We start from the raw sequence: 19,963 nt of genomic DNA, 5'->3' as shown, positions 1-19,963 counted from the left end.
ATGAAATTATAAAAGAATACCTTAACATTATTTAAAAATTTACTTAAGTAAAATACAAATTCATAGGGACAATTAGAAAACAAGTATTTTTGTTTTTGTTCCTAGAGGTTATTTTAGCCTGTAAATACCCAAAGAAGACCATTTCCTCCAGATTAGAGTGGAAGAAACTGGGCCGGAGCGTCTCCTTTGTCTACTACCAACAGGCTCTTCAAGGTAGGAAGCTATAGACTTGATGAGGTGAGAACAGGAGAACACCAAGTATAGCCTGAGTTCTTTAGTTTACAGATGAGAACAGGACAGAACTAATTATTGAGAATATGGGGTTTTTAAATCATTTTATTTTGTTTTGTTTTATTTTTTAAAATAAAATTTTTTAAATTTATTTAATTTCTTTAATTTAATTTAATTAATTTTTTAATATTTTATTTTATTTTATATTTAATTTATTTTTTAAATCTTTTTCTTTGTTTTGTTTTATTTTATTTTCATCATGATAAGTATACTCTTAATCCCCATCCCCTGTATCCCCCATTCCCCTACCCATCTTCCCTCTGGTAACCATCAGTTTGTTGTCTATATTAAGAGTCTACTTCCTGGTTTCTTTCTCTCTCTCTCTCTCTCTCTTTTCTCCTTTGCTCACTTGTTTTGTTTCTTAAATTCCACATATGAATGAGATCATATGGTATTTTTCTTTCTCTGACTTATTTTGCTTACTATAATACCCTCTAGCTCTATCCATGTTGTTGCAAATGGCAAAATTTCATACTTTCTATAGCTGAGTAACGTTCCATTATATATAGATCTACCACATCTTCTTTAGCCATTCATCTACCAAGGGACACTGGGCTGCTCTCATAATTTAGCTATTGTAAATAATGCTGCAATAAACATAGGGGTGCATGTATCTCTTTGAATTAGTGTTTTTATATCTTTTAGGTAAGTACCCAGTTGTGCAATTCCTGGATTATAGATAGTTCTGTTTTTTAATTTTTTGAGGAAATGCCATACAGTTTTCCATAGTAGCTGCACCAGTTTGCATTCCCACAGTGCACAAGGGTTCTTTTTTCTCTTCATCCTCACTAGTACCTGTTGTTTCTTGTGTTTTTGATGTTAGCCATTCTGACAGGTGTGAGATGATATCGCACTGTAGTTTTGATTTGTATTTTCCTCATGATGAGTGACGTTGAACATCTTTTCATGTGTCTATTGGACATTTGTCTGTCTTCTTTGGAGAAATGTCTGTTCATGTCTTCTGCCCATTTTTTAATTGGACTACTTATTTTTTGGGTATTGAATTGATTCAGTTCTTTATATATTTTGAATACTAACCGTTTATCAGATGTATCATTTGCAAATATCTTCTTGCATTCCATAGGTTGTCTTTTAGTTTTGATTGTTTCCTGACTGTGCAGAAACTTTTTATTTTGGTATAGTCCCAGTAGTTTATTTTTGCTTTTATTTCCCTTGCCTCAGAAGACCTATCTATTCAAGACATGTCTCCAAAGGCAACGGAAACAAAAGTGAAAATGAACCTTTGGGACTTCATCAAGATCAAAAGCTTCTGCACAGCAAAGGAAACAGTCAACAAAACAAAGAAGCAATGCACAGAATGGGAGAAGATATTCGCAAATGACACTACAGACAAAGGGCTGATATCCAAGATCTATAAAGAACTCTTCAAACTCAACACACACAAAACAGATAATCACATCAAAAAATGGGCAGAAGACATTGGAGACACTTCTCCAATGAAGACATACAAATGGCTAGCAGACACATAAAGAAATGTTCATCATCATTAGCCATCAGGGAAATTTAAATCAAAACCACATTGAGATACCACCTTACATAAGTTAGAATGGCAAAGATTAACAAGACAGGAACAACAAATGTTGGAGAGGATGTGGAGAAAGGGGAACCCTCTTACACTGTTGTTGGGAATGCAAGTTTGTGCAGCCGCTTTGGAAAACAGTGTGAAGATTCCTCAAAAAATTAAAAATAGAGCTTCCCTATGACCCTGAAATTGCACTACTGGGTATTTACCCCAAAGATACAGATATAATGAAAAGAAGGGACATATGTACCCCAATGTTCATAGCAGCAATGGCCACAATCACAAGCTGTGGGAAGAGCTAAGATGCCCTTCAACAGACGAATGGATAAAGAAGATGTGGTCCATATATACTACGGAATATTATGCCTCCATCAGAAAGGGTGAATACCCAAATTTATATCAACATGAATGGGACTGGAGAATATTATGCTGAGTGAAGTAACAGAGAGTCAATTATCATATGGTTTCACTTACTTGTGAAGCATAAGGAATAACATGGAGGACATTATGGGAAGGAAAAGAAAAGTGAATTGGGGGAAATCGGAGGGGGAGATGAACCATGAGAGACTGTGGACTTTGAGAAACAAACAAGGTTTTAGAGGAGAGGGGAATGGGGGGATGGGTGAGCCTGGTGACGGGTATTAAGGAGGACATGTATTGTATGGAGCACTGGATGTGGTGCAAAAACAATGAATCTTGGAGCATTGGAAAAAAAAAAAAAAGACTTATCTAGAAAACTTGTTACGGCCAATGTCAGAGAGAACCTCTGCTCTCTTCAAGGATTTTTATGGTTTCAGGTCTCATATTTAGACCTTTAATACATTTTGAGGTTTTTTTTTGTGTATGGTGAAAGAGAAAGTGTTCTTAAGTGTGAGATGAAACCAACAATGACTGAAACCTAGAACACAATCACCATGAAAACAGAACAGGGAACAGAAGAAGGTGAACTCCATGGAGACCGTGGACCCTTCATATCTCAGCTCAGCCCTGAAAGATGTAAAATGGACTGCTCTTTGCTGGCCCAGTAGATTAGACTTTTGAGAGTCTTGAGAGAAGAGCTGATGTGGAAGTGAGATGGAGGGTCACTGCTCGGTGGTAATAATTTTACCCTATTTCCACATCACCATCTAGAAACCTAGGCCATCACTGAGAAGCCTATGGAGTTAAGACTTAGACTTATGGTGGGGAAGGTAAATACAACTACTGTTAAGAATCCTTTATTTTAATTCTTTGTTGTACATTTCTTTCCACTTGCTATTTTTCTTGTTGGATATATAATGAGCTTTTATATCCATTTATAATAATGGATAAAATGCTATGATGTCTGGGATTTGCCTCCAAATAATTCAGTGTTTTAGAGGTGGAGACAGAATAGGAAGGCTATGTATGGATTACTGTTGTCACTGGGCGATGAGATTTATTTTAGAATACTCCGTAATTTTTTGTGCACTTGAAATTTTCCATTATAAACATTTTAAAAGTTGGGAATATAATTTAACAAGGGTAAGAAGCATGCTATTATTTTAGAATGCTATGCATTACTTTAATTTTAAAGAATTAAACATGTGAACAAACATTCAAAGTCCATAAAGAATTTACCTCCTTGTTCTCATCTGTCAAGATAGGACTGCTGCGGTCCTCAGGGATGTCTTTGTTTGAATTTTCTACCATTGCCAGTCTAGCACTTGAATGTTATACAAAACACTATCTTCATTCTGCACCAAAAAACTAATCAAAAGAGTGTTTTTAAGACCCCTTCACCTTGTCTTTGTGGCAGTCTGATGTGGGCCACTGCATGTAAATTTACTGTTCTAGGTAATTGAACTAGAGTCTGCAGTGTCTTCTGAAGGTGGGAATGTTTGTATAAGCATATTAGAAAGGGCCTGAGGCAGGAATGAGAATTGAATCCTCTAAAATATGAGAATACTGAACTGCATATTCTTTTGTGAACTATATGTCATTCTAAAAAAAAGGAAATTTGAAAATAGTCACATTTGCATACAGTGTTTTGAGTTTTTATTTTTTTATTTAAATTCAATTAGCCAACATATAGCACGTTATTAGTTTCAGATGTAGAGGTCAATAATTCATCAGTCTTATATAACACCCAAAGCTCATCACATCACGTGCGCTCCTTAATGCCTGTCACCCAGTTATCCCATCCCCCCACCCACCTCCCCTCCAGCAACCCTCTGTTTGTTTCCTATACTTAAGAGTCCTTTTTGAGTTTTTAAACTGAGTTTACTAATAGGAAAATAAATCCTTTGGTCACTGAATGAAGTGACTTGAGGAAGGTAGTATGTAGAAAGTTATTTGCATTCTTATTAACATCATTGTCTTCTTTTTCTAAAAGGTGATTTTAAAGATCGAGCCGAGATGATAGATTTCAGTATACGGATCAAAAATGTTACAAGAACCGATGCTGGGAAATATCGCTGTGAAGTTAGCGCCCCATCTGAGCAAGGCCAGAACCTGGAAGAAGATACCGTCACTCTAGAAGTCCTAGGTGAGATGTGCTTGTATCTGTGGGATTACTGTTCCCCACGCTCTTTCCCATCCGGAAGGTTCTAGAAATCAGCAGCACCACCTTCCCTGTAAAATCTTGGCTATAGCCCCTTTTCACCTCATTCGCTGCTGAAATTTTACTCTTACAAATTTGTTCTAACAAAATCTCTTTTCATTTCAGATTAAGGTAAATCTTAATGAGCTTATCTTGTACATGGAGCATTTCCCTGAAGAACTTATTTTTCAATACCTTTCAGTATATGTGGTCTATCTCTTACCATATAAAATCCTAACACCTGAGGTGACAGAAGAGCAATAAAACAAAAAAGTAGGGCAGGTAAAGTATTAGAAGTTATTTGGTAGAAGAGAAGAGAAGAGAAGAGGGGAGAGGAGAGGAAGAAGTTATTTAGTAAAGAAGGGAAATTAGCATTTATTGTGCAACTAGTGTATGTTAGGCTCTTTAACATACGTAATTTTACTTAATTTTTCACTGACAACTTCATTTTTATAGATGAGCAAATAGAAGCTAAATGATTTTCCCAAGTCTACACAGCTAATAACTGTCAGGACCAGGATTTGGATCTTGGTGGCACAAACTCCAAGGCCAATATATTTAGCTACTATGAGAAACACTGATAGATATTAACATCTCATGATGACGATTGGTGGAGGAACATCTTCTTTTCTTCTCCATAGATGTTAGTATAGACGGCTGATCATAGAGACTAAAATGGTTCCTCTTCCTTTTTCTATATAGCCCAGGGTCTTTCTAAAATACTAGTGATGCACTAGTAGAGCAGAAATTCACCTCAGAAAACCTTGTAGGAGATTCCACCAGTGTATTAGTCTTCTCTTGCTACATAACAGATGATCCAAACCTAGCAACTTAAAACACCACCCATGTATTGGCTCACAGTTGTGTAGATCAGAAGCCCAGCTCGGCAAGGCAGGGCTTGCTGCCCAAAGTATTGTAAGACTGAAATCAGGGAGTCAGTGGGCTGAGTTCTGGTCTGGAGGTTCTGGGGAAAAGTAGCTCTCATTGTTGGCAGATTTCAGATCCTTTGGCTGTCTGTACAGCTGAAGACTGAGTTCCATGCTGGCTGTGAGCTGGGGGTCACACTCTGCTCCTGGGGGCACCATATTGCCTACCACACAGCCCTCTCCATCTACAGCCCAACAGAAGCATGTTGAGTCCTTCCTGTGCTCTGAATCTCTGACTTTCCCGTCTGTGACCACCCAGAGAAAACAACTTTTCAAGGGGCCAGGGGATTAGGTCAGACCCATCTATGTAATCTCCTTATCTTAAAAGACAATAGATTTGGGACCTTAATTACATCTCCCAAATCTCTTCAAAGTAGTACCTAGATTCGTGTTTATGGGTCAGGCCTGGAAACGGCATATATGACTTTTCCCACATGCCATTGAACTCATGCTGGCAAATGTGGTCTGGCTGTGTGCCCGTGAAGAAAGGAAATGGATCTCTTGAGCAAGTAGCCAGTTTCTCTCACAGGTGTCTAATAAGCCCATCTTGACCGGGCAGTTAAAATCCTTGTTTAACTTATAAATAACCAGTGCCATCCGACTTCCCTCCTTTAGTGGCTCCAGCAGTTCCAACCTGTGAGGTACCCAGTTCTGCTCTGAGTGGAACTGTGGTAGAGCTTCGATGTCAAGACAAAGAAGGGAATCCCGCCCCTGAGTACACATGGTTTAAAGATGGCATCCCTTTGTCAGAGAATCCAAAACTTGGCTCCCAAAGCACCAACAGCTCCTACACAGTGAATACAAAATCTGGAACTCTGGTAAGGTCATTTCAAGCATTGGCCTCATAGCTGTCTTGTATTTGGAGAGGAAAAATTATTAGAACTAAACTGATGGAGAACAGAGGGCTGATACCATTGCTTAAGCGGCAATGGGAAAGATGGCGGTGCACGCCCGGGGAAGTGATGGAAAAGGCACTACCAGAGATGGGCAGACTATATAGAGAACTAATAATAATAATTTTAACAAATTTTGAAAGTTTCATTCTTTCACTCTACTAGTACATAATAACATTAAAAAAGTAGGTCCTCTGGTAAATAATAAAGCATATTTAATAAAGTGGCTAAATAATAAAGCGTATCAATGGGCATGGTTCCTTGAGGAAGACCACGGTCCCGCCCTCGCAGCACCAGCAGGCTCAGTCAGCAGGTCCGACAGATTTTACACTGAGAACTTGGGCAGAAAAACTGCCGTCACACGTTGCTATATTTACTTTTCAAATTTATTTTTTCTCAGAGCAGGTGATAAAAGCCCCAAGGCAAGTTTGATACAGGTTCACTTTCCCCACTTAGCCTCAACCCTTGAAATATCTTATGATGTCAAAGGGATGCACCAGGTCAGAACAAGGGTGGGCTCTTTCCTGAGAAATAGGCAACGAAGACTCCAGTGTATGAATGACAATGACCTCCTTTTAATTACCAGTTATGTGCTAGTAGGTCATTTACGGTTTTAGTCTAACTTATCGTTAATGACTTACCCTTGCCCTTGCACTGCTGGTGAGTATTTTTATAGCTGGCTTTTGGCACAATGAGAGAGGATTTCATAAAGTGACACACACAAGGGGAAACTTTCTGTCCCATCACGTTGAAGTATACAAGAAGAAGGGGGATGTAAGTAGTGGAGAATGACAAGTAAGAGAGAAAAAGGGATTCGTAGATCAAAAACCTGGCTGCTTTTAGGAGCATGTATTGCATGAGGATCCAAGACAATGAGGAGGTGCTCCTTAGAGACTCATGACTATCATGGTTGTGGTCAACGGTGACCACGGCGGTATTGAGCGTGTGACAAAAGGCACCGAAAGCATGCTTCTGGGCATCCTTCTCACCCTCCGTGCTGGTTCTGGAAGCATCCTTTAAGGTGTTCAGGACCTACTGTGTTCCCTCCCTCCCTGACTCTCTCCTAACTTCCTCCCTCCCTTCTCTTCCTTCTTGTCATCCATCCATCCATCTTCCCTTCCTTCCTTCCTCCCTTTCTCCCTCCTTTTCTCCCTTCCTTTCTCCCTTCCTTTCTTCCTTCCTTTCTTCCTTCCTCTTCCCTTCCCTCCCCTCCCCTCCAGAAATTCACCAAGGGGATCAATCCACTAACAGTTATAAAACCTATTATACCGAAGTCTTACCTTTCACTTGTTTTTGGCAGAGAGTAGAAGGAGCAAAGGTTAGAGCATTATCCTTCCAGAATTTTCAAAGATGCCACAACTGATAGAATTTGTAATCCTATAAACTACACTGATTAAGATTTTCCTCGACCCTATGCTACTCCCTGGGAGTAGCGCTGGCCCTTTAGAGGAAGTGCTCATTATTTGCTGCTGTAGTGAACTCACTTGCAGCTGAGGAAACTGCCTTAGGCCTTCCAGGCCAAGGAGGCCTTTCTTTACAAATGGTGTTTCCTGGGAATTAGAAATACCACCAAACTTTAAACTACCATGTGCTGTAAACTTTAAAAAATGCCCATTGCCTCCCTAACCATACCACTTCCACGGTATCACAAAGCAAAGACACTTCCCCATATATCTTTAAGACTTTCTCTGTCAAAATAAACAGGAGGCCCAGCTACTTACCCCCTGAAGGCATGGCCGAGTTTTGAATTCACAGTAAAGACATCAAGTCCTAACTCATGACAAAGGAAAGACCAACTTCATGCTAAAATTCAAGAGACATGGTTACTTGAGGAGTCTTCTTACAGATTCATGGCTTAAAATATATATTTATTTTCCTTCCACAAATAGCAGTTTAACACTGTTTCAAAACTAGACAGTGGAGAGTACTCCTGTGAAGCCCGTAATTCTGTTGGACATCGCAGGTGTCCGGGGAAACGGATGCAAGTAGGTAAGCATGCGGTACTGGGAAGAACAATGGTCTGCAGTCAGAGCACACGTGAACCTGGGGATGGGAAGGAGCCAGGGGTGGGATTGTGCCTGACTGGCTAGAAGAATAACCAGAGGGAGTGTTTAAAATTAGCTTGACATAATGTGTTGCAAAAAGCAAACATGCTGTTCTTAGTCCATCTCCCAAACAAGCCAAGAATATTTAGCACTCTACTCTTCAAGTTTTTGGATTTTTCAAATCATTTTTTAAAAAAATATTCTTGTCCGGGCGGTCTTCTTTCAAACAAAAGCTGAGAGTCTTGTAAATTGCTCAGGGTCAAGGATTGGGGAGTTCAGTTTCCAGCTCTGTCACTTACTAGCTACGTATTCTTGGGTGAATTATTTAACCTCAGTCTCCCCAAAGTAGAGGTAATAATACGCTGTCTCCATTGGGTTATATGGTTCAATCGGTAGAGTATGTGACTGTTGATTTCGGAGTTGTGAGTTCAAGTCCCACATTGGGAGTAGATCTTATCTAACAAAAAGAAAAAAATAATCGATATTTGGAAGGGTTAGAATACCGCTGGCATATTGTGAGCACTGTCAGGAGTTGGCCATCTTAGTGGTGGATAATTTTTTCAATCCCCTAAAATACAATGCTTTACTTATCCCAGAGCGGGCTCTCAAAAAAGACATGTTGAATGTAGTTATGAACCTCTATTTGCTCTAAAACATAGCCACCATGTATTTCACAAAATAAGCTTCTTAGAAGTCAGTAAAATTAGTACAATAAAATTAGTATTCGGGAATCTTTTCAGATTATATGAGTTTCAGAGCAAACATGTTTTTCATTTTATTTCTAATAATTTGGTTCATTTTTCCCTTTGTGAAAGTCCTGTGTTTTGAAAAAGATTATGTCATAGGGCAGCTGGAGATTACTCTTGCGGGGTTAAAGCTCATTCTGGAGGGCTGCACTCTGAAACAGAATACCCACAGGTCCCCTTGGTTCAGGAGTTTGTCCTCATCTCCATGAGGTCAGAAATTCATGTTTTCAATGTGCTCAGAAATATACAGGTCTATGCACACTAATTTGTGGTGTTTGTGTACGATTAAACTCTTGGGATTGTTTTTAAAGAAAATATAATCTTATTAGACCTTAGAATGCCATAAAGGATAAGATACTCAGGAGTGTATTCTAGTTTCCACAAGTGTCTTTTTAAAAATTCAGGGATACACATTATCCATCCAATTCACCCAAGTGTTGACAGTTATAGTCAAACATAAGCATTTGCTTAAAATATCAGAAGTATCCGTCTTCGTGCTGGAGTTACCATTCGAAAAATCATCAGAACGTATTTAAAGTTAATGCACGAATATGGTGTTTCCTAACTGCATTTATTCACCTATTACCCTCATTTTTTTTTTTTTTTACTGTAACCTTATACCACCTGCACTATTTATTCTTTCTTTAAATGGTCCTGTTTAATTTCCACGCCTAATTTAGCCTCATCTCAAGAAATAATACCTTTGAAGTCATGGCCTTAGCATACTAATTACATTTTCCAAGCATGCAGTTTTATTTGGAATACATTATTCCAAGCCTGCACATTTACTTAAAACGTGAAACAGCTGAAATTTAATAGTTTGTGTTGCACTAGTCTTACCACTTTAATTTGACCATGATTTTCACATATCTACTCTTTTTGGTATAAGTCAGCTTAGAAGTTAAAATTTGTTCATTTAATGCTCGTCCATTGATCCTAGATGTTTTATGACCTTGGGTTGAAATTGAGTATCTTTCGATACATAAGAATTTGTGAAGTCACATGTCAAGTTTCCTTCATGAGTTATCACTAATAACTTATAACCCAAACCAGAATCTATTCTAAGGAAGCTCTTTTTGAAATGTAAAAAGAAAGTAAATCATGGGCCTGATGAATATGCCCAAGCTGCCCCCTGTAAAACTCCCAGGAGACCCCGCTCACACTTAGCATCTTAACAGTTTGGTTCCTTTTGTTTTGGTTAGAATGAAGATGCCTTCCTTTTATAGTGGCCTTTTCTTTTTTTTTTTCAAAGAAAAAACATAATATTTTTGTACGTGTTGTTACTAACTCATCTCTAACTTACAAGTCTTCTTCCATTTCACTGAAAGAAATAAAGTAAAATTCAGACCATAACTTACAGGGTAAGACAGGTTTTTGTTGTTTTTGTTGTTGTTGTTGTTGTTGTTAGAATCTGCCTTTAGGTTGAATCCTTCATAGATGTCAAGTTCATTGACAAACTATGGAATGGATTTTTGTCTGATAATAGCCCTGAGACTGAAACCTTTGCAGACATCACATTTGTTGACTACTACAAAGGAAATAGTAGGTACAGTTTGGTTCTGTAGTTATTAACTTAATTTTGCCTTATTATGATTATTGTTGATTTTTTTCCTTATTGATTTCATTTTGCCTTAAATTATTAATATTGTGGAATTTTTTTCCCTGGGCACTACTTTTTTAAGTAAATAAATAGCTGGGTCTTACTGACCTCTCAATGCTCAAGCAAAATGAACTGAGTTTTTTGTTTGTTTGTTTCCTTTTTAAGATTTTAGTTTATAGTAAAATCTGTACCCAATGTGGGGCCCAAACTTACAACCTTGAGATCAAGTGTCACATGCTCTACTGGTTGAGCCAGCCAGGTGTCCCTAAAAATGAACTGACTTTACACCAAGCAATAATTAATGTTTTCTACTCCAGTCAAATTGCTCAGCCTTCTAAAAACTGTATTCAGCTTTTTTCTTAAAAAAATCAGTTAATATTTCAGATATATGAGAAATTTAATAACCCTTGACATTAGAAAAAAATTTTGAGACCAAAAAGTTTCATGATAAGGATACCCACTTAAATAATATTTCTTAAAAAAATCTTTCCCAAAATGTGCAGTGCTTTTAAATATCTACAATTACTGTTGAGAAAATGCTACCTAATATTTTCTCCAAATTGCTTAATCATATATTAATTAATACTTGCTTTTAAAAACAAGAGCACTTTGAGGAATTGTTCCTTTAAAAAGTATAGGTAATTTATATATTTATTAATACATAGGAAGTATCCAAGTGACGGAAAGGTGTGGCTCATGAAATCCTGATGGACAAGCTGGAGAAATGTGACCCAGGTTAAATATTTAGATGTATTCACACAGTTGGAGCCCATACCCAGAGGGTATAATAAATTCCATTATATAAAGGGAGGTGTATAATAGCCTGTTCCATAGTTCTTTGCCTAACAAAGTCATAGTCATCATTTTATTAGTGATCTGAATGGGGATGTTTTTGATGCTGTTCCCAATTGCATAAGTATTAATCTTGGAAAGTTCATAATCTAATCCTTGGACAACAGAATCAGTATCTGAAAAGAACCTCGCAGGTTAGTAACATGGTAGTGATTTCAAACTTGGGTCCAAAAAATCCAGTTGTATTAGGTTAGAGGAAAGATCACTTAATAGCAACAGGAAAAAGTCTTGGGGAGTGTAGTTCATTTTAAACTTAATGGGATGGTAATTTAATGGCATATATGTTGTGGGCATGTATGTGTATATATGTACCCACACACAAGCCCAATTAAATTCAAGAAACATGTTTCCAACTCTTATTTATAGAACAAGAGTCACATGGCTTTCTTTGGGGCTGAATGAGTTTTCCATTATTTATAAAATTGACCCAGATGATGGCGTAGAAGAATTCTGAGTAGAATTGGGGTTGTGTGGTGGTTTAATACTTGGCCTCACTGAACCTTGAAGATCACTTCCAATCTGATATTTAATCCTTTGAAGTACTATTTCCCCAAATGAATGCAAGAGAATACCATACGTGTTATTTCTGAATCATGGAACTTCTTTCAATTTAAGATTCTTGCAAAACTTAATTCTGTTAATATTTTCAGTCAGTTTTGAACCTTGTCCTGGAAGGGTATCAACGGAACAGGCTTCAGTAGCATGGAACCACCCATGTTTATAGTATAGCGGCAAATGGGGAGCTTACTTGAATTTTTTCAATTTAATAACTGCATCTGTCCATCTATTTGACCCGAATTCATGCATGGCTTGTTTTGCATTCCAGATGATCTCAACATAAGTGGCATCATAGCAGCTGTAGTAGTTGTGGCCTTAGTGATTTCTGTTTGTGGCCTTGGCGTGTGCTATGCTCAGAGGAAAGGCTACTTTTCAAGTAAGTGAATCTCACCCTTCTTTGCTAGATAACTTCCTGTGGGTATAGAGTTTTCTTACAAGACCTTGTTTCTCTCAATTAGTTCTAACAAACTCTAGAGAGTATTTTTCCTTGGTTTTTCTGCAGCAGAAAAATGTCCCAGGTGACAGGTAGGTGAGTTATGAAGGACCTTGGCAAACAGAGGGAGAAAAGGCAGAGCTTCCTCATCACAACATTCAGGAAACACCACAGACTATGTGAGAAGCATGGTGGGGTGGCTTAATGGGGTGATACTGACAGATAGCCAATGCACATGGATATTTATAGTATATTGACATGGCCTTAAGAGCCCCTAAAGTTAGGAATTATGTATCTCAAGTTGTAAATGGATTTCCAGTTTTATCATAAGAAACTTCATTGAAAGAAATCAGTGAAATATTTTATCAGTGTTGAATACCAGAATGTTGAATGTCAACTTAGAACAACTATATATATAGCCTTGTTCAATAAAAACTAGAAACCTATAGTATTACAGTTGCTTCAGGAAAAAGTTTTTAATTCTTAGGTTTAGACCTCTTATAACTCCAAACACCCATTTTATGATAAAATGGGTTTAATATGAATGAGATTTGAAAATAATGTATTATTCTTTTAAAGTATTTCTTTACTCCCCATCTTTATTTAAAATTAGGGGATTTTTTAAATTATCTGAGAGCTCAAAAGCTGCAGAGCTCCACCAAGTCTGCCGGGAAGAGTGTGCAAAGCAGGATTTTTTTTCATAGACTAGTAAATTAATTTATAGCATAAGAAAGTCTTAGACCCACTCTTTTAGAGTGAACATTAATTTTAGAACTAAAGGTTTAAAAAACATATTAACATAAAACTCAACCTATAAATAGATATTCAATGTCATAAAATGTTTCCATGGCATTGTTTCAAGCATATTCCCTATAATTAAGAATAGCTGCTTTGTGAATTAATAGCTCCTTTCCTTGGTGCTCCAATCTTAGTCTAGTGTAAATGTAATTTTATGAATGGAATCCAGCTGAGGCCCCCTGCTGGTCACCGGTGAAAGTACAGACAGATAAGATGACTCGCAAAATTGTTGTCATCTTTATCCATAGTTGCAAAATAAAGTATATCTTTATTGGAAACTTGGTAAATACATTTTTCTTAAAATACTGAATTAATCAAAGATTTGACTTGGGTGTTAGGAATTCATTAGTGAAGAATATTACTCCCATTCTCAGCTGATAGAAAATCTATCCAAGAGGATCATTTCCTTGAACTTGATTTCAGACAGGAGTTGGCAGGCTATGACTGGTGGACCAAATCCAGCCTGCCACCTGGTTTTCTGTGACGCACAAGCTAAGAATGGTTTTTACAAATGAATATTTACAATCTGTTTGATAAGAAGGAATACTAACTTTGAATCCCAGTTAACATAAATGTTATCCCCGTCAACAAAAGAATTCTATTTTTCCAATTAATAGACCTATACAAAAGACTTTATTATTATTGTATTTTGAATTTTATTAATAAAAATTTTTGGAAACTTGGTCTCTCTTATTATGTAAGTGCCTATTTAATATCCTCAATTCTACCTCTTGGCCCACAAAACCTAAAGATTTGCCTTGTGGCCCTTGACAGAAAAAAGTTTGCCAACCCTTGATTTAGAAAGTACAGATGTCACCAAGAGAGAATCAAGATTGAGAAAAAGAAACTAAGCCTAAACTTGCTTTTATATGAGTATGTATCATACCATATTACTCTTGCATTAATGATATATCCTTATTCTTTTTTAGAAGAGACTTCGTTCCAGTAAGTATACTTTCTTAAATGCATGCCTTTCTGCCCACACCAGCTCATTTCCGGCTAATCATCTGTTTCAAGTCAAACATGGAAAGTTGGGTTATTTGTGAAGGTTTTATCCTAAGGGAAGTGACTCAAATTCATCAAGAAATACATCCCACCTCATGCCTACCTGTCAATGTTATTTAATTAGCTAGAGAAGACATGTAGTCACTAATTCAACTCTGTAGGCATTTCCATAGTACTCTTTAAAAAATATATTTTCTGTATTTTGATAACTTTACAATTTTCAAATAAAATTTTACTAAACAGCCATTTTCACATTGAATTGGATACTTATTTGGTGCCCGGCTCTGTCCTAGGGAGTGGCCACACAGCAGTGAACAAAACAGGCTACACCACTCCCTGCCTCATGGAGCTTACATAGAGAGAGGTGGAAAGTAAACACACATGTAAACTCTACAGTATGTCAGACTGTGATAAGTGTTACGGAGTCAACTAAAGTGGATAAGGGGATAGAGAATACACGGGGTAGGAGAGGAGATTGTCCTTTATGGGGGTTAGGTGGTTCATTCACTGGTGAAGTGGTGTTTGAGAAGGTCCTGAAGGAGCAGAAAGAGCAAATTATGCAGATACCCATGAGAAGAGCGTTCAAGCAGAGGAGAAAGTATAGATGGAAAGATCTAGAGGCCAGGCCCACCTGGAGTATCTGAGGCACATGGAGGGGACTGGTGTGGCTGAAACTGAGGACAGTAGAGGGAAGGGATGAAGTGTGCAAACGTAGTGGAGGCCAGATTACACGGAGCCCCTTCAGGGCACTTGTGAGGAGTCTGACCTTAATTCCGAGTCAGATGGGAAGTCATTGGAAGGCTTTGAGTCAGGGAGTAGTATCCTGTTACTTAATTTTTAGAAGCTCACATTCACTGCTCTGTTAAGAATCAACTATAAGGGGGCCGCCTGGGTGGCTCAGTGGGTTAAAGCCTCTGCCTTCGGCTCGGGTCATGATCTCAGGGTCCTGGGATCGAGTCCTGCATCGGGCTCTCTGCTCGGCAGGGAGCCTGCTTCCTCCTCTCTCTCTGCCTGCCTCTCTGCCTACTTGTGATCTCTGTCTGTCAAATAAATAAATAAAATCTTAAAAAAAAAGAAAGAATCAACTATAAGGTAGCGAAGAGTGGAGGAAGTTAGGAAACTACTGAGTAATTATCCAGCCAAAAGAAAATGGTGGCTGGTTTTGTGAAGCGATAGGATTCCGGATACATTTGAACAATTTATTGATTGGTTGGATGTCGATGTGGGAGTAAAAGAGAAAAATCAAAGATAGTTCGATGCCTATGAGAAGAATGATGTTACCATTTACCAAAATGTGCAAGATTTCAGGAGGAGCAGGTTTGGGGGCGTTAGGTGGGAAGATCTGGAATGTTTGGGAATTTTAATATTTGAGATGCCAATCAGGCTTCCTAGTAGAGATAATTAGTAAATAACAGGATATATAAACCTGGAGTTTGTGGAAATAACTAGGATTAGCAATTTAAAAATAACTGGTGTATGAGATGACAAAGGTTTTTTTTAAATATTTTTTATTTATTTACTTGAGAAAGAGAGAGAAGAGAGCAAGCACAAGCAGGTAGAAGAGCAGAGGGAGAGGGAGAAGCAGACTCCCCGCTGAGCAGGAAACCCGACGGGGGAGGGGGGGGGGCAATCCCAGGACCCTGGGATCATGTCCTGAGCTGAAGGCAGACGCTTAACCGACTGAGCCATCCAGGCATCCCGAGATGACAAAGTTTATGTGCTTTTGATTTGTACCTGTCCTTTGGGTGTACATGGAAATGGCAGAAACAACGCGGGGCAATGGACATTCCCATCTACTCTTAGCTGCCATGGCTCCAGATATGTCATAATCTTTAAGTCTTTTTTGAAGATTTAGCTGCCATTGATCTCCTGTTTCCAGACTTCCTGCTCAACCCTGGTTGCTCAGTCTAATCCTATCCCAGTACAAGTCCAGGATGAGTTCCAAGTTATCAGGACTAGCAGTAGTGCAGGGGGAGATTTCAGAGAACAAGGTTGCTTGATGTTATAGCCTCCCACAACCCACCCCAGGCAATGGTGAGGACTGCTACTTTTATTGAGGAAGATGGAAAGTAATTAGAGGGTTTTGAGCAGAAGAGAGAAACATCTTAGATAAGGAGAAAGGTCGGCATTGCTACTGTGAAGTTTATTCTTCTCTTCAATCACAATGTCTCTTAACAACCCAGGGAGGAATCCGGGAGGCAGTATCTTTACTCCTAGACACATCTCCTGCCATTTGTCAAATCCATGACCCTTAAAATTTGGTGGATAATGAATTGGATGTTATACGAATTTGCTAGGACTGCTGTCACCAAGTGCCACAGATAAGTAGCTTGAACAGAAATTCCTTTTCTTATGCTTCTGGAGGCTACAAGTCCAGATCAAGGTGACAACAGGGTTGGTTCCTTCTGAGGGCGGTGAGGGAAGATCTGCTCCAAGCCTCTCTCTCTCCTTGGCTTGTACATGGTCTTCTGTCTTCACACTGTCTTCCTTCTGCCTGTGTTTGTCTCCACATTTACTCTTCCTGTAAGTCCAGTGGTCATTTTGGATGGGGTCCACCCTAATGACCTCATTTTGTTTTAATTACCTTTGTAAAGACCCTATCTCCAAATATGGTCACGTTTTGAGGTATTTGGTGGTTGGAGCTTTAGCGTGAATTTTTGAGGAAGGCAGTTCAGCCTATAACAGATGACTAGAACCCTAGTTACCTTGTAAAACTTTCTTTCCATACGGGGGCGGGGGGGGGGGGGGGGAATACATTTTGATTATAATGTTCAAGATTTCAAAGTGCTAAATGTTAAAAAGTTGCTAAGTTAAAAGTGAGTAAGTCTCTGCACATTCCAGAGAAATCTTTAGCCCTAGGCTACAAAGATACATAGGACTTCACAGGCTGATACTTTGTTATACGGTTTTCTCTGTGAATATTGCCTATAAATATAAGAAATCCAGTTAAGAATGCTGGCATTTTTTAATATTGTCTGTTATATTCCACAAACAGGAAGAGTAGTTCTGCATCTAAAGCCACCACAATGAGTGAAAATGTGAGTATTTTAAAAACATATTATTTATAGATCAGATGTGTTTAGGAAATAGGGCAGGGAAATGAAATAATTGTACAGAAGTGATAGATTGTCAGTTTTAATATACTTTTGTCTTCTCGGGTCTATGACTGGTCTTTAGAAGGAGCTGAGTGAATGTTAGCTTCCGTTCTCTGTCTGGGATGGCAGGATGAAGTTGCCCCGCATTCGTAGATCAGTGGGGCTTTGCCACACCGTTCATTCTTCTTCTCATGTTTGCTATCAGTAGCCTCCTTAGCATCATTCGGTCTGATATTATCAGCTCCATTTTACAGATGAGAAAATCAAGACCCAAGTTCTCACAGGTCCCAGTGGTGGGGCTGGATTCAATTCAATTCAATTCTTGTCAGCTTACCCAAGCAGCTGGCTTCCCCTAGATCTTTGACTATAAGACTCTCCTTTCGTTATTCAGACAACCTGGAAAATTTAGGAATATGGAATATCCTCTGCTATTGCCAAAAGGAATATTTCAGAAATCCCTGAAGGGATACAATAATTATCTAATTCAGGTGGTTTAAGCAACATAAGTTGGACCCTTGTGTACTTATGCTTCTGCGAACACTATAGTGAAGCAGTAAATAACACCGTTGCTCAGATTTTGTAGCTCTTTGGATGGATATTCAACCGTCTGGATTTTTTTTTTTTTTTTTTTAGGAATATGGGGATAAGGGAGGAAGGTTTCCAGTGTTTTTAGAGGTCTAACCCCTTTCTTGAGAAATGGAACACTGGTTCTCTGAATTCCTTGGCACTCAGTGGCAGGGATTCTCTTAGATTTTCTACACATAAAGCTAGGGGTGGGCAGTGGATACTAGTATTTTTTTTAATTGTTTTATTAACACATAATGTATTATTAGTCCCAGGGGTACAGGTCTGTGCATCGCCAGGTTTATACACTTCACAGCACTCACCAAAGCACATACCTTCCCCAATGTCCATAACCCCACCACCCTCTCCCTACTCCCCTCCCCCTGGGCAACCCTCAGTTTGTTTTATGAGATTAAGAGTCTCTTATGTTTTATGGATACCAGTATTTTAAACACTTGAGTGATTTTAAGTGACACTAATTTACAACCCACTTATTGTTCCATAGATTTTTTTCTGTCAAAATTTGATTTTTTTAAAATTGTCTACTCCAGAATCTCTCACAGAAGTCACTTTATTTTGTACTTTACCACGCCATAATCGTATTATTCTTTCATAAGCAGATAAGCAATACATAACTCCATCATATTTGTTCCTAGAATTTATAGAAAACCCTCCTTAAATGTGGAATAAAGTAATCTCATCCTTCCAAACAGTAGGAGACACTTTGTGGCTGTCAAAAGAGCAAAAACCTTTTTTTTTTTTTTTTTTTTTTTTTTTGCCATTGTCGTCTTCTTGGTTGCCCTCATTCCACTGAGAGGTTGAGCCCCCCATTCTGGTTTTGCCATAAAGCCGATTTCTCAGTCTTGGCATTATTGACAATTTCTCATCATTCTTGTATTGTAATTTCTTATGTAAATTCTGATATAATAAGTTCTTACAACTTTGCATATTCTCCGGGGGTGGGGGCGCTGTACCATGCGTGATAAGATGCTTAGCAGCACCCCAGCCTCTACCCTCTGGATGTCAGGAACATACCCCAAGCAGATAAGATTTCTCCTGCTCTAACTCCCATTCTGACTTCTTTACTCTTTAGGCAAAGTCTCAAAGACCTTGTTTCCTAGTATTTCTTTAATTCCCCATAAAACAGATTTAGTTCACTCTATGCTTGTTTGTACCTATGAGAGTCTCATAGTGCATGTAGCCTTCTACTGCTAAAATTTATATATTTCTTTAATTATGAATTAATACATTGTACTTAAACTTGTTTTTTTCCCTTTTCTTAGGATTTCAAGCATACAAAATCCTTTATAATTTAAAAGAAGTCCACCTCTGAGATACGCCAAAACCACAGTTGTTACCCAAGTTATTAAAAGATTGTAAAACTCTGCTTTGTCTTACATTTGCAAAGAGGTACATGAGGAGATGACGTTGGTATTTCATGATAATTTTTATGATCGTTAAATTACTTGAAATTGTTATTTTAAACAAATAGTTCTGTCAGCATCTAAATAAAATCCAGTCTGACTTCTTGCGTCTGGACTAAGTTAAAAGAATCACAAAACTTTGTAATATTCTGGGGTTTACGAAATGTTAAATGTCCTAACTTCTAGAGGAACTTACTAAAATATATGATACTGATTGTGAAATTAATCCACAGAGCATGAAAATATATACTGTGCTCACCTTCTGTGCAGCAGTCTGATTTAGAAGGTTAAGAAAATACTGACAGACACAAAAGGAACCTCTGGTCTCATTTCTACCAGAATCCTCTTTTCTCCCTTAAGACAATCCTTATTCCGCTGCTCATTTATCACTAATCTATTCACAGAAGGGAGGTAGGAGTACTGGGTTTTATTTCCAAGGATTTGTGCTTTGTGTTTATTTTTATTTCTGGGAACCAAAAGCAACATGAAAAAAAAATACCTAATGACCAGAGCCCTCTCACCCAGTATGTGTCATTGATTTCTTCATTAAACATAATTTTGAGAGTCAAACACAAACCCAAGTGTGTTATTTCACTTGAGTTGTTTGTTGGTCTTTCCTTCCTATAAGAC

General features: G+C 38.1%; 1 protein-coding gene across 2 annotated transcripts in view; it reads left to right on the top strand.

The window, feature by feature from the left end:
• Positions 1 to 19,900, top strand: part of JAM2 (junctional adhesion molecule 2) — a 62,520-nt gene extending 42,620 nt beyond the window's left edge. The window contains exons 3-10 of one of the 2 annotated variants that reach the window (XM_080809907.1): positions 106 to 213; positions 4,188 to 4,340; positions 5,936 to 6,138; positions 8,103 to 8,202; positions 12,283 to 12,390; positions 14,175 to 14,190; positions 17,246 to 17,288; positions 19,193 to 19,900. In XM_080809907.1, coding sequence (XP_080666033.1) covers positions 106 to 213; positions 4,188 to 4,340; positions 5,936 to 6,138; positions 8,103 to 8,202; positions 12,283 to 12,390; positions 14,175 to 14,190; positions 17,246 to 17,288; positions 19,193 to 19,225 — 764 coding nt within the window. In that variant the 3' untranslated portion in view covers positions 19,226 to 19,900. Of the gene's footprint in view, positions 1 to 105; positions 214 to 4,187; positions 4,341 to 5,935; positions 6,139 to 8,102; positions 8,203 to 12,282; positions 12,395 to 14,174; positions 14,191 to 17,245; positions 17,289 to 19,192 lie in introns of both variants that reach the window. The other variant, XM_080809908.1, reaches the window with a different exon arrangement.
• The last annotated feature ends 63 nt before the right edge of the window (positions 19,901 to 19,963 follow it).

This window comes from Martes martes, assembly GCF_963455335.1.
Source record: "Martes martes genome assembly, chromosome: 1".
Classification (NCBI taxonomy): Eukaryota; Metazoa; Chordata; class Mammalia; order Carnivora; family Mustelidae; genus Martes; species Martes martes.
This window is presented reverse-complemented; position numbering and strand designations above follow the sequence as displayed.